General features: G+C 49.5%; 2 protein-coding genes across 3 annotated transcripts; one reads left to right on the top strand and one right to left on the bottom strand.

The window, feature by feature from the left end:
- The first annotated feature begins 17 nt into the window (after positions 1–17).
- On the top strand, positions 18–6,210 carry zgc:162193 (TRPM8 channel-associated factor homolog). 2 transcript variants are annotated; one of them, XM_047035529.1, is made up of 11 exons: positions 18–108; positions 283–363; positions 892–1,612; positions 2,353–2,861; positions 2,985–3,286; positions 3,464–3,638; positions 3,725–3,819; positions 3,968–4,181; positions 4,605–4,841; positions 5,050–5,387; positions 5,510–6,210. In XM_047035529.1, exons 3-11 carry the CDS (start codon positions 969–971, stop codon positions 5,750–5,752), a joined length of 2,757 nt encoding a protein of 918 aa, XP_046891485.1. In that variant the 5' UTR covers positions 18–108; positions 283–363; positions 892–968; the 3' UTR covers positions 5,753–6,210. The 2 variants fall into 2 exon arrangements, with proteins under 2 accessions (XP_046891485.1, XP_046891487.1); XM_047035531.1 differs by lacking the exon at positions 283–363 and having other exon boundaries at positions 25–108.
- A 346-nt stretch (positions 6,211–6,556) lies between these two features.
- si:dkey-243k1.3 (endonuclease domain-containing 1 protein-like) lies at positions 6,557–8,369 on the bottom strand. Its single transcript, XM_047035534.1, has 3 exons — positions 7,862–8,369; positions 7,278–7,434; positions 6,557–7,163 (listed from the first exon to the last, which is right to left on the bottom strand). Exons 1-3 carry the CDS (start codon positions 8,180–8,182, stop codon positions 6,772–6,774), a joined length of 870 nt encoding a protein of 289 aa, XP_046891490.1. The 5' UTR covers positions 8,183–8,369; the 3' UTR covers positions 6,557–6,771.
- Between the last annotated feature and the right edge of the window lie 4,855 nt (positions 8,370–13,224).

Raw genomic sequence — 13,224 nt, 5'->3', positions numbered from 1 at the left:
CAGAGAACGCGGAGTGATTAGTTAAAAGTATCCCCCGGAATCATAAGGTTTTCGTGAAACCGTGAACCGATTGTGCCGAGTCCAATGAACCACATGCCGTCTTGACAGGTATTTCGAGCAAGGGTTACCATTTCATTTAATTTGAAGTGCATTACTCAGTGAGAGTTTGGTTTTGGGTTAAGTGTGGGTAATGTACAATAGGCCACAAATAACATTTAATTTGATTTGACTACTAAATCAACCACTGATGCTATACCGCACCAACACACGTTTGTCTCGTAGGCAAGTCATTGGACAGGATTCTCTGACAACCTACATCCCAGGCATACATGATGTGTGCCATACAGCTGGTTGACAATGCTGGTGAGTTGGCGAGTTAGACATTGCATGTCTGGTCAGGTGACATTTAGGAAAAACAGGTTAAGCTGGTTAGAGTTTTCTGCATCCTTTCCTCCTTGCCCAAATAAGTTGATTGACTTGCGATTCCTGCTGCACTGGCCACTGAGACATGACCCTGCCCTTTTTATGGCGGAAACCTGGCTTGGCATTGGATACTTAGAAAATGGCCCTCCTCCAGTTCAGTTTCTTCAGAGAACTGTACTTTCTCTCATTGTGTTCTGTGCTGTTCAGACTGTCCTTCGGTCACTGGATTATATGTTTTATGTCAGTTTTTCTATGTGTCATTATCAGTGTGATATAAGCAGTGGATTTACTATAAAAACAGGCAAGTTTTACTTCTGTTAATGTTTTTTGTGCAGCTACTTGCAGATTAATAGTCTATTTCAAGAGAGAGAGACGTAGATTATTTTCTGAACATTTTAATTGTTTATTTGCATGTGCTTGATTTGGGTTACATGTCTAATTACAGTTCTGTCAAATTCCTCCATGCAGAGTGACCTTACCTGCTTACGAGATAACTTAGCCGTCCTGTTCCCAGTCAACTACCCCCAACACCCCCCTACCCAGCCATGACTCAGAGCAGCAGGAGCTCCTCTCTCCTGGAGGAGTCTTACTCCTCCCTGATGAGGGGCATCCAGGAGCTGGACCTCGGTGGGCCCAGCATCCCCTCCGACCTGGTCCTCATCGGGGACCACGCTTTCCCCCTGGCCATGAACACCAGGGGCCAGGTCCTGATGGCGGCCTCCTTTTATGGCCGTGGCCGCCTGGTGGTCCTGGGCCACGAGAGCTACCTTACCACCTTCCCCAATCTAGTGGACAACGCCCTGGCCTGGCTGAGCGCTGATCCAGCCCAGGACAGCCCCTCTGTGGGGATCCACCCCAGCTGCAGCGCCCTGGTGGGCCAGATCAGCGGGGGCCGCATGGAGACCCGGGTGGGGCCTCTGACCCAGGGGCTGGGGGTGTACGTAACCAATGTCTACAGTGTGAAGGGGGAGGAGAAGGGGCTGGTGGAGTTCATGAAGGCTGGAGGTGGGCTGCTGCTGGCGGGGCAGGCCTGGAGCTGGGCCCAGTCGAACCCAGGACAGAACACGTTGCTGAACTTCCCTGGGAACCATGTGTCCAGCGTGGCGGGGGTCTACTTCTCTGAGCACTGTGGGGAGGTGGCGTCTCTCCCTGTGCCCCCTCAAATACCTTCCAGCTGGATGGCTGTGGCGTGAGTAATCCCTTTTCAGAGAGAGATTGGGTGGACTGTTCTAGAGAGTGTGTGTGTGTGTGAGAGAGAGAGAGACAGAGAGAGAGAGAGAGAGACACAGAGAGAGAGAGAGAGAGAGAGAGAGAGAGTCCAGAGCGTGTGTACTGGGAGCCTCACGCTTGTGGTGAGGTGTGGAGTGCATGATGGACAAGGAAATGTGGTAGGACAGGCTTTCAGAGCAACAAAAAGGTGGGACAGAGAGAATGAGAGGGCAATAAAGAGAAAGGTATATTAACCAGTGTTATGTGTGCTATCATGCAACTGCCACTACTCAAAGATGGGCAGTTGTTTCAGTTGTTTTATGTTGTATGTAGTCCACAAAGTGAGATGGAGGACAGCTGTAAATAAACTAGAATGTCCTTTAATATTTACATTTAGCAGACGCTCTTATCCAGAGCGACTTACAGTAAGTACAGCGACATTCCCCCCCGAGGCAAGTAGGGTGAAGTGCCTTGCCCAAGGACACAACGTCATTTGGCACGGTGGGGAATCGATCCGGCAACCTTCTGATTAATAGCCCGACTCCCTCACCGCTCAGCCATCTGACTCCACCTAATATTACTTAAGGCTCACTGTCGCTCCCTTGCTCCTCCCTTGCTCCTCCCTTCATTCCCACTCTCTCTCTCTCTCTCTCTCTCTCTCTCTCTCTCTCTCTCTCTCTCTCTCTCTCTCTCTCTTTCTCTCTCTCTCTCTCTCTCTAGTATAGAGAAGGACTTCAAGGATGACCTGGAGTTCCTGCTAAAGGGTGTGTCTGAATTTCACATCCACGGCGGAGCTGTTCCCTCCGAGGTGCTTGTCCATGGCCCTCTCGCCTTCCCCATCGGCTCCGCCCATGGCAGCTGTTCCTTCCTGGCCGGGGCTTACTACGGCCAGGGGCGGGTCATCGTGGTTTCGCATGAGGGCTACCTTAATCATGTGGACCTCGGCACATTTTGGACAAACGCCGTCCGCTGGTTGGATGAGGGCCGTAATGGGCTGGTAGGCGTGGCCCCCGGTCTTGACTCAAGCCTTCTCCAACAATCAGGCCTGACGTGTGAGCAGACAGGTTTCAGGAAGGACCTGAGTGTGTATGTGTGCAAGTCCTACAGCGACCAGCACGCTGAGGACATCCAGCACTTTGTAGCAGAGGGAGGGGGGCTCCTGATTGGGGGACATGCCTGGTGGTGGGCAAGCCAGAACCCTGGGCGCAACACCCTCACAGAGTACCCAGGTACACAGTCAAACACATACCACACAGTATCGCCATAAGTACATACTTTATTAGTTCAATTAGTTTGTTACTGGCATTAGGTGCAATAGGTAAATGTCTGTTGGTGTTGTTTACATTCTCTAGGCAACCGCATCCTGAACAGGATGGGCCTGAGCCTGTTGGGCGACACAGTGCCGGCAGGCTGCTACCCAGCCCCAACCCCCGGTCAGTCATGCTCTCAGGCATACCACTTCCGCCAGCTTCTGCGCCGCTTCGCCAGTCACGTGAACACTGGGGCGGAGCTAACACAGCACGAGGAGACCTGTCTTAAGAAGCTGGGCAAAGACTGCTCTATGTACCTGAACATGCAGGCGTACGACTGCTCCTCGTACTCCAACGTCCTCTCCTCGCTGACCGACATCCTGAAGCAGGCTGCTGTCCCACAGGTACACTTGATCTGACTATTAGTACAGCACCTTTTAGGACTGTTCCATTGTTCCATTGGCTGTGGTTTTATGGGTGAACTAAACCAATTTCACCCATATACTTCACATTGTACTCTAAGGTTACTCCCCTACTCTCAAGCCAGCCTACAGGTATTTTCTGCTCTCCCTTCCTCACAGGTGTGTCAGTCATGCCCGGTCAGCCTACCCAAGGACCACCTGCTCTTGAGTGTGGGGGCGGAGGTATACAAGGTGTGCCCGGACCCGGATGCCCTCCTGCCGTACCTCATAAAGGACCAACCCGTCAGGGCGGTGCGGCACAATACCAACATCACCATCAGAACCAAGACTGGAGGTGAGGTCTTCATATAGAGACTATATGTCTGTCTGTCTGTTCGTCCATCCCTGTTTCCATGTCTGATCGGTTAAACTGTGTTTCAGGCTCAGAAGAGTGGATCAGTACAGGTCTTTACCTCTCCCCTGGTATGAGAACGTACATGGCCATGCCTTCAGCAATTGTCAACAAGGGCTGGAAGGTATACCAGATTCCTCATAAAAACACACAGAAATTCCTCCCTTATCTCCAATCAACACATACTGTATGCAGTCACAATCAAACTGCATGCAAGTGTTATGCTTCTCGAAATGATAATGTTTGTTTATGTGTGTATTTGTAAACCTCAGGTGCAGATTGGCTGTCAGACTGATTACATTGGGAACTCATCAGAACTGAGGCGGGCGCCGTCCGTCTGTCAGAAAGTGCCTGTCGACTCGGAGATGATGCAGGTGTGGAACCTGTGGGGCGGGCTCATCTACCTGGTGGCTCCGCCCAACACGGAGGTGGATGGGGCTGAGGTCATAGTTCAGGTGGCCATACCGGCACCCTATTACAAGTCTGGTGAGTGTGTGTGTGTGTGTCAGTGAGTGTGTGTGTGTGTCGGTGAGTGTGTGTGTCGGTGAGTGTGTGTGTTTGTATTTAGAAGACAGAGAGAGAGGTAGTGCTGGTTGAAAATAACGTAAGTAAATGTGATTGTAAAATTGTACATGCTGAATGTCAAATGTTAGTATTTGGATCATAGTATTTAAGTGTTTACTTGGCCATCAAGTGGTTTTGTTCACCCATGTATTCATCTGATGTTTGTGTGTTGATGGTTATATTTGTAGTGTATCAAATTGTAGTGTGTTTTGTTTGTATTGTGTGTTAGGAACCCTCTTTGTAATGAGAAGGTTCATCTCTCCAGGGGTTTACCCTAGTGAGTTTCATAATTTCATTCATAAATATATATTTGAGTTTTCGTACTGGTTGCTCTTCCCCCTCCAGGTGTGACAACCCTTGCTGATTGGATGACCTTGCGCACTGCCCCCTCCCCTTGGGCGGAGCTGGAGTTTGACAACATCATCCTGACGGTACATTCGGATGTGGTGCGCGGCCTGGAGCGCCCTGATGAGGTCGCTGCGCTCTGGGATGACATCATGAGGGGCGTTGCTGACCTGGCCGTTGTGCCTGCCAAGTTCACCCGCAAGGAGCGCTTCGTAGCGGACGTCCAGATATCACATGGTCTCTCTCCGTCTGTATATCTCTCTCTGTCTGCCCGCCCATTTGTATTCCTCTCTCTCTGCATCTCTCTCTCTCTGTTTCTGTGTCTGCCCATCTCTGCCTTTATTTCCCTCTCTCTTTCTGTCTCTCTCTTCCTGTCTGCCAATGTTTCTCTCTCTCACGTAAAAGCATCACACTGAATCCTCGTGTACTTCTCTGGAACCCCCAGGCTTCATGCACGCGGGCTACCCCATCATGATCCAGTCCTGCTCCGCCGCAGAGCTGTTGAACGTTAAGCTGGCACGGAGCTCCGGCATCTGGGGGGCCATCCACGAGCTCGGGCACAACCAGCAGAGATGGGCCTGGGAGTTCCCCCCCAACACCACCGAGTGCACCTGCAACCTGTGGTCCGTGTACGTGCATGAGCAGGTTCTGGGGGTGGACCGGAGCCAGGCCCACCCCAACATGGCTCTGGTCCATCGACAGAGCCGGGCCAAGGGGTACGCCATGGGGGGGCGGAACCTTGGGGCGTGGGACATGTGGACCGCCCTGGAAACCTACATGCAGGTGACAAGGGGAGGGGTTTGTAGAACGTCCTAGAACACACTCGAGGATGTGTCTTGGACACTCCCTGTGTTTTACCACTCCCACACACTCCCTCCATCCATCTTTTCTCTTATTTATTCTAGCTCCAGGATGTGTTTGGCTGGGAGGCCTTCAAGAAGGTGTTTGCACAGTACCACACCATGCAGAACGTTCCTGGGGACAACGCGGGCAAGATGAACATGTATGCACAGACCTTCTCCCAGGTGGTGGAGAAGAACCTGGCTTCCTTCTTTAAGGCCTGGGGCTGGCCCATAGATGGTGCCACTGAGGAGAAGCTCTCCTCCCTGCCAGCCTGGACAGACCACCCCATGGCTCAGTACGGCTAACCTGGAGAGACACAGAGAGGGGGGGGGGGGGCTGGTGGAAGGTTGGGGGGCATATCCTATATGGATATATAGAATAGAATAGACTTTATTTGTCATTGTGCATTAAATACTCAACGCTTGTGCATTCACAAAAAACTAAAACACAAAAAACAATGCTTACATCCACATACACCCTTCAACCCACACATAAATATATTAAAAAACATATCGAGTTGTGTGAGGGGTAGGAGGGTTGTGTGAGGGGTAGGAGGGTTGTGTGAGGGGTAGGAGGGTTGTGTGAGGGGTAGGAGGGTTGTGTGATGGTCCTGGGATGAAACTGCTCTGCAGGCTGTGGTGGCCCGGTAGCGCCTGCCTATGGATATCTGTACAAGAATTTAGCTGTAGTTGGTGAAGGGGGGTGAAGGGACCTATGACTGTACTGTGTGTGTACACTAAGCATAAACATACCGTTCAAGAAATCCGAAGCACACCCCTTTATTGCACTGACTGACACTTTACTCAAAAACCGAAATGCTGGATAAATGCATCTTTATTATTTAAAAGTTACAGTTGTTTAACAAAATGTTGCTTTCTTTAAATTATAAAACACACATACAAACAAATATTGACGCAGATTTCTGATATGAGAGACTGTAGCTATGTTCTTTTTACTCCTATCATGTTGCTATTTGCAAATGTAGGCTACCCCAAGCCCTCACAGAATTACTTCCATGGCAACTGAACTGACACACTGAATATTCACCGTATTGTAGAACATAATTTATTCATTCAATTGTGAACGTATTTTTACGGTTGAAGCAATTGCACACCTGCACGGACCAGTTATTTGAACTGCATCACCTGAAATGGAAATTTGAAAATAAATTCATGAAAATATTCCCTAGTAGCCCCAGATTTGAGATGATTTATTCAGACAGTATTCCTAATGTTAACCTTTTGCCTACGGATCTATAGCATGGAAACCAGACCAATCTGCAAGCTCATGTTTAATGTCGGCTAAAGGAACTACGCCCCACGTTTCATGCCTGGCAGTGGTTATGGAACAGTTGCCCGACTGGCGAGATATCGAACTGCTGCAGGAAAGCGCTGAGCTCGGTCAGAGAGTGCTGGTCGACCCTGTTCTGCTCGGTGTTACGAGCAGTGGCGGCTCCACTGAGAACGGGCCTCCCGTTCGCGTCCACGCAGCAATAGGCGTTCCACATGTAGTCGGGAATGTTGACTCTCCTTACGTTGTTCTTGATAATCCAGTTGTCGGTGGAGGGAACGGCACCCACCAGGACGTACGCCTCGGAGCACTGGGTCCGGAAAATGTCGGTGAGGTCCAACTCGTGGATTCTCCACGCATCCTGGTTGAATTTGGGGTTCTGCGGAACCACGTTGGTCAGAGTGAAAGTGGCGTTACGACCTGGGACTTAAAGAGAAGAGAAGGATTGGGGTAGAGATGGGAGGGAGGTATAGAGGAATGAACATGGGGTGATTTCAAAAACATTTACCCAGTAAAACATTTGCTAAACAGTTGCCCTACCAGCATGGTGTCCATTGGGGTTCAGGTGCCCGCGGTCAAAACCAGAGTGTGTGTAGTCCTCATTCAAGGCCTGCCTCTCACCCAGGAAGATGTCAGGATTGTCCTTGCCCAGCCAGTAACCATCTTTCATCTCAGCTGCCCAAGAACTGTTCACAAGCTTACACATAAAAGCAAACATTTTGATTAATTTTCAGTTCCGAGAATGTTTCCAATGAAAATCTTTCAATCTGTGAATATATTTGTTGTATTTTCTTCTCCAAATGTTACATCAGCACTTCAAAAGGTTGCCTCTGAAAGTAATTAGGCTACTGTAGGTTGCTTGATTTGAACTTGTTTTGCACACCAGCTATACCAGCTAGAAGTAACTTTACTTTTTAACATGAATCAAATTGACCTCAGATATCTGAGCCTATTGCACTCCTTTTTACATAATACTGACCTCAGCCTTGACCTCCGCTCCCTGCCTTCAATTTCCGAGTACCTGCCTGTAGTTTGAAAATCAAATCAAACGCACCTCACTACAAAACAACACCACAGCCACCTTTCTGTTGCCTCAGATTCTGGCTCCCGTCCCAGTGACCCACCTGGGGCTCCACAAACCAGCGCTTCTCCCGGCCTCCGCCATTGCTGGGCTGGAAGCGGTAGGCTGAGTACACAGCGATGCGTTGGGCGGTGTCGTACAGCGTGGCAAAGTGGTACCGGTTGGCAAAGCGTTGACATAGGCGGGCAGCACCGGGCGTGGTGGCGCCCCACTCCGGAACCTTCCCCTGGTAGAAGTACTCCAGACACTCCGGAACGTCCTGGAATTGAGCAACCACATCCGCCTCGACGAGGGAGAGGGAAAGGGAGAAGAGGAGAGAGAACAAGGCATGCATGGAGAAGAGGAGAGAGAGGAAGGCATGCATGGCTGCTGTTGCTGCAGTCTGTGTGATAGTGGAAGGTTTGAGCTGGAGGGGTCTAGCTTGGTTGGGGCCCTGGTCTGATCTGGTGTGGCTCCACTGGCTTAACCTGTTCTAACCTGGGTTATATGTCTTATTACACAGACCAGCTACTCTTCCTCTCTCTAACACTGCCTCTCTCTCTCTCTCTTTATTATCTGTATTATCTGACACGTGAAGGACCCTCCTCGTGTGTAAATGACCAGGTGCATGGAGGTCAGTGGAGGTTGTAGCTGCATCTGTTCTGTATTTGCAGCATCACTGTCCTCGGGAACAACATCACGACTGAAAATACACGTGAACGTTCAGCAGGTCAAGGATGAATCACTCAAGTTAGATTGATTAGAAGAAATGACCAAAACATTAAGCAAAAACACTCTCCCCAGGTGTTTGATGGTAGTTCAAAATAAACCTTTGGTTACACAACCCTGGTCTCACATGTTGGTTTCCCAGGCTACAGGGGGAAATGGTAGGGGGTGGGAGGTAGAAAGGTTGGGAAGAGGGGGAGGGGTAAAAAGGTGGAAGGGAGTGGGGGTGGAACTGTGAGGTGGAGGAGACATTGAAAGATTGAGGGGTGAAAGGGTAGAGTAGTGAAGGCTGTGATCTAGAGGTGGAGTTGAGGTGAAAGGTCGAGGGTTAGAGGGGATCACTGTGGATGAACAAGATCAGTGTTGCACAATGCTCTTCCTGGAGGGCTACCGTCTTGAAGGGGATTCTACACTATTGTTTCAATCTCTGATCCACACCTGATTCTAAGAACTTGCTTGTTGACAAGCTGGTCTTGTCTCAACTGGGATTGGAGAGAAAACATAGGTGGGTGGATCCACTGAAGCATGGTTGGCTAACTCTGGACTATAGGATCAAATCTGTTATATATGATCCATGTTTGAGCAGACCAGGGTGTCTCATGATCAGCCCACAGTGTTTTGGTGGTCAGAAATACACCTGTTGTTATTGGCTGTTTGTGCTGTGTTCCCCTACTCTCCACAACATCAGTTTATTATTTTTTAAGTCAATAATTATCTTGACAAATTCACATAATCCTGTCTGCGTGCCTGTCTCTGTCTGCAGACTTCAGACTCCAATCATTCAAACAGAAGTTGCTGTTCTCACACTCCACCACTAGATGGCAACGTTGTCTCATGACTCCAAAGTCCAGCAGTAGAGACCTGCTATATTCCTGGGAGCAAGACTTAGTATTAACATACTAATTTCTTAACCCTTGTAGCCATCGCTCTATATCCATCTATGTATCCTCCTGCGTTTCCTCATCAGGATGTTTCTTTTATCACAGCTCAGAGAAACAGTCCGTATCTAACCCAGGGTGGCATCACAGGGAGTGAATGGCATATCTAGCTGTCTGTGGGACTCCCTCCATGCGTTCATTAAAGAGAGAACACACCCCGAAGGACAAGCACAAGGTAATTATCCGACTCTGCTTTGACAGGTGTGTCTGTTTGTCTGTCACTACAGGAAGCAGCCCAGATGGACAGGCTTCTTTCTATTGGTCTTGGCCACTCCAGTGATGAACCTTCGGGGTGTTAATTGCTTGCGGCCTTCTCTCACATGGATCCTGTGTAGATAACACTTGTTAATCTGCCTTGAAGTTTATACGTCAGATCATTCATTTTATAGTCATATGATTATCCAGTCCTTAGTCTATTCATGATATTTTCCAATAGTAGGACATAGTGGGTGGAGGTCGCTGTGTTTTTCTCTACTCTACATACAAACCAAACTATGCTGGAGTGAGTGTCTATATGATGTGTGTATGTACAGGAGTATGTGTGAAATGTGGGATGTTGTAGTTTCTGCAGGTGAGTGTGTGAGTGTGACGGAGTGTGTGTCTCCATCGCAGGATTTGATGACTCATCACCGGCATTCTAGAAGGTGCTGTAGCGTGCATTGTTTAGTCTTGTAAAAGGTTTCTCTTGAGTGGTACACGGATCACGTGCCATACAGTAGATAACGCCTTTTATACTGTGGACTAGTATAACATTTGAAAGGCTGTTCACCTTACAGGCTGTCTGTAGGCATCAAAGGCGATGTCTGAGCCTCACAGCTTGTGTCTTTGTGTTTCATGTCTGTGAGCCTAACTGGCTGGTTTGCTAAGCTTGTGGCCTGTGTCTGTTCTGTCTTCTTCTAGTCTGTCTGGGTTAGGAGAGCTGTGAGGCTGCTTCTCTGGCAGCCTGTTCTAGAATCCTGATGTGCAGGGAGGGAGCAGCCTCACAGAGAAAGACTCACCAAGGAAACAGAAGAACAAAAAAAGCTCATTCTAAACACCCCAATGCCAGCACCACCCAATATCTACTACTTCTTTATCAACGCCCTCCCTCTCGAGTTCTCTCTTCTCTCTCCCCACCCTCTTTCTTCTCTCTCTCAACCCTCTCTCTTCTCTCCTCTCTTTTTTTCTCTCCATCCATCCTTCCTCCTCTCTCTCTCGTTTTCTTAAAGTCAATTCATTTCAGATGCATTCCTACATTTCCAATATCTTTATGTATGAGCCCACTCACCCCCTCCCTCCCTCCCCATTACTGTAATCCATCACTCTTCCATCATCCTCCATGCAAACAGGCCCAGAGTTACCATGGCAACCACCTCCGGCCCGGCAGTGCGCAGCCTGGCTCTGATTGGCTGGTCGAGAGTCAGTCTGAGCCTGTCTGGTGGATGTGGTAATTGGCTGGGAGCCTCAGCCCCCCTGTACCCCCCACCCAACTCCACTCCACACACACACACACTGTACTACAGACACACAGTAAACACATTAAGACACATGCAGTAAACCTCTCCACATCCAAACACACAGCAGAGAGCAGACATCCTTGGAGGCAGTAGAGAGAGAGAGAGTGAGAGAGAGAGACCAGGGTCACAGCAATGCACCAGGCTATGAGGGGGGGAGGGGCCCAGCAGATTAGCAGGGCCGGTTTGTGTGTGCGTCGGTGTCTGTCCATGTGTGTGGGTGCGTTGGCGTTTGCACGTCTGTTTGTGTGTGTGGACGAGCATGTGTGTATGTGTGTATTTATGAGTTTGAGTGTGTGTTTGTTTGTGTGTGTGTGTGTTATGAGGTACTGGAGTACAGGCAGTTAGGGCTGGGGTTAGGGCTGGGGTTAGGGCTGGGGTTAGGTCTGGGGTTAGGGCTGGGGTTAGGGCTGGGGCTAGAGCTGGGGTTAGGGCTGGGGTTAGGGCTGGGGCTAGAGCTGGGGTTAGGGCTGGGGTTAGGGCTGGGGCTAGGGCTGGGGTCAGGGCTGGGGTTAGGGCTGGGGCTGGGGTCAGGGCTGGGGTTAGGGCTGGGGCTGCGGTCAGGGCTGGGGTCAGGGCTGGGGTTAGGGCTGGGGTTAGGGCTGGGGTTTAGGGTTGGGACTGGCGCCAGCAGGTGGATGGAGGATCAGCCAGACTGTTAAAAATACCTGGTTCCCTGAGGGACCCAGTGAAGTAGCATGGAGGAAAGACCAACTCAGTCTGGGTCCTCACCCCTCCTGGTCAGACACCATGCTACCAGAAGGAATAACCAGCTGCACACACACACACAACTGACAACACACACACATTTTAGACAAATTCAGACTTTGTTTGATGATTTGATAGTACTTTTGCAGCATTGACACACACACACACACTCACACACACACCAAAGACTAGACCTCAGGAGCAACTATTTTTATTTCATCTTTTTAATGAAAAAAATAGGAGAAAAGACAAAACAATATTGGGGAGGACAGCCTTGAGGAGGCTGGATGAATATACAGAGCATGAGTGACAGAGATGCAGTCCTTAATATAAAGCATTGCTGCAGGGTGGGGGCAGGGGAAGGGACAGGAGGGAAGCAGGGGGGAGGGGTGGGAGAGAGGCAGGGGGAGGGGTGGGGGGGAGGCAGGAAGGAGGCAGGAGGGAGGCAGGGTGAGGGGCGGGAGGGAGGGAGGAGGGAGGCAGGGTGAGGGGCGGGAGGGAAGCAGGAGGGAGGCAGGAGGAGGGGTGGAAGGGGTGAGAGGGAGGCAGGAGGGAGGCAGGGTGAGTATGTTAATCTCCATCAGGTTGAGTATGTTCAAAAAACATTTTGTCCAGTGTATTTATTTACCAAGAGACAGTTACAGAGAAAAAGGTTAAAAAAAATGTGCACACACACACACATGCTCACACACACTCTCTCAAACAAACACACTCACACACACATACACAGAGTCATTTCATATTTGGGAAATCAAAGTTGAAGCAAGATCACAGAACAGACATGTACATGTAGAAGAGAGGCTCAGATCGTGCTTGCTTCTTCCTGGGGGGGCCGGGTCGACCATGTGATCCTTACATGACCCCTGCATGACCCATGACCCCACAGAACATGGAGGTGGGGCAGGGTGGAGAACAAGCAGGGAGCGGAGGAACCCTGCACGTCCCCCTCTATTAGTCTGTGTCCTTATACAAAGTTGAAAGTTCACATAACATATTAGGTTGATCCCCTCGCTCGCCCTCCCATTACCCATCTCAACCCCCCCCGCCCCCATCCCCCCGACCCCCAGACAATCAAGACTGTAGTCCACCTAAGTGCCAGAATGCATCCCAAAGTAAAGGCTTTTTATCATTAGTATCATCATTCATACTATCAGATCACTAACATACACATATACATACACACATACTCAACACCAATAATCACTCACTTCCTGGTTTGTGTGATATCATCGGCTCTGGAAACAATTTTTTGTACTGGAAATATCAGTGGTCAGATCTGATGGTAGATGACTTTACACAGGTACTGTTTGCCGCTGGTTCAGTTGTGGCAGTACAGGTGTGATCTAGTTGCCATGGAGACCAAGAACATTATATTACAATGATTTGTGATGTTGAAAAGGAACTTTTATCTGGGAGCTTTATTTCTCTCTGTCTCTCTTGCACACTCATACACATGCGCACACTCACACACACACACACAGAACAAACAAACTGTGCAAAATGTTCAAAGTACAAAAACATCAACAACAACAAAAATAACAAATAAATACGTTTAAAAAAAA

The sequence above is a fragment of the Hypomesus transpacificus genome, chromosome 15 (assembly GCF_021917145.1).
Source record: "Hypomesus transpacificus isolate Combined female chromosome 15, fHypTra1, whole genome shotgun sequence".
NCBI lineage: Eukaryota > Metazoa > Chordata > Actinopteri > Osmeriformes > Osmeridae > Hypomesus > Hypomesus transpacificus.
This window is presented reverse-complemented; position numbering and strand designations above follow the sequence as displayed.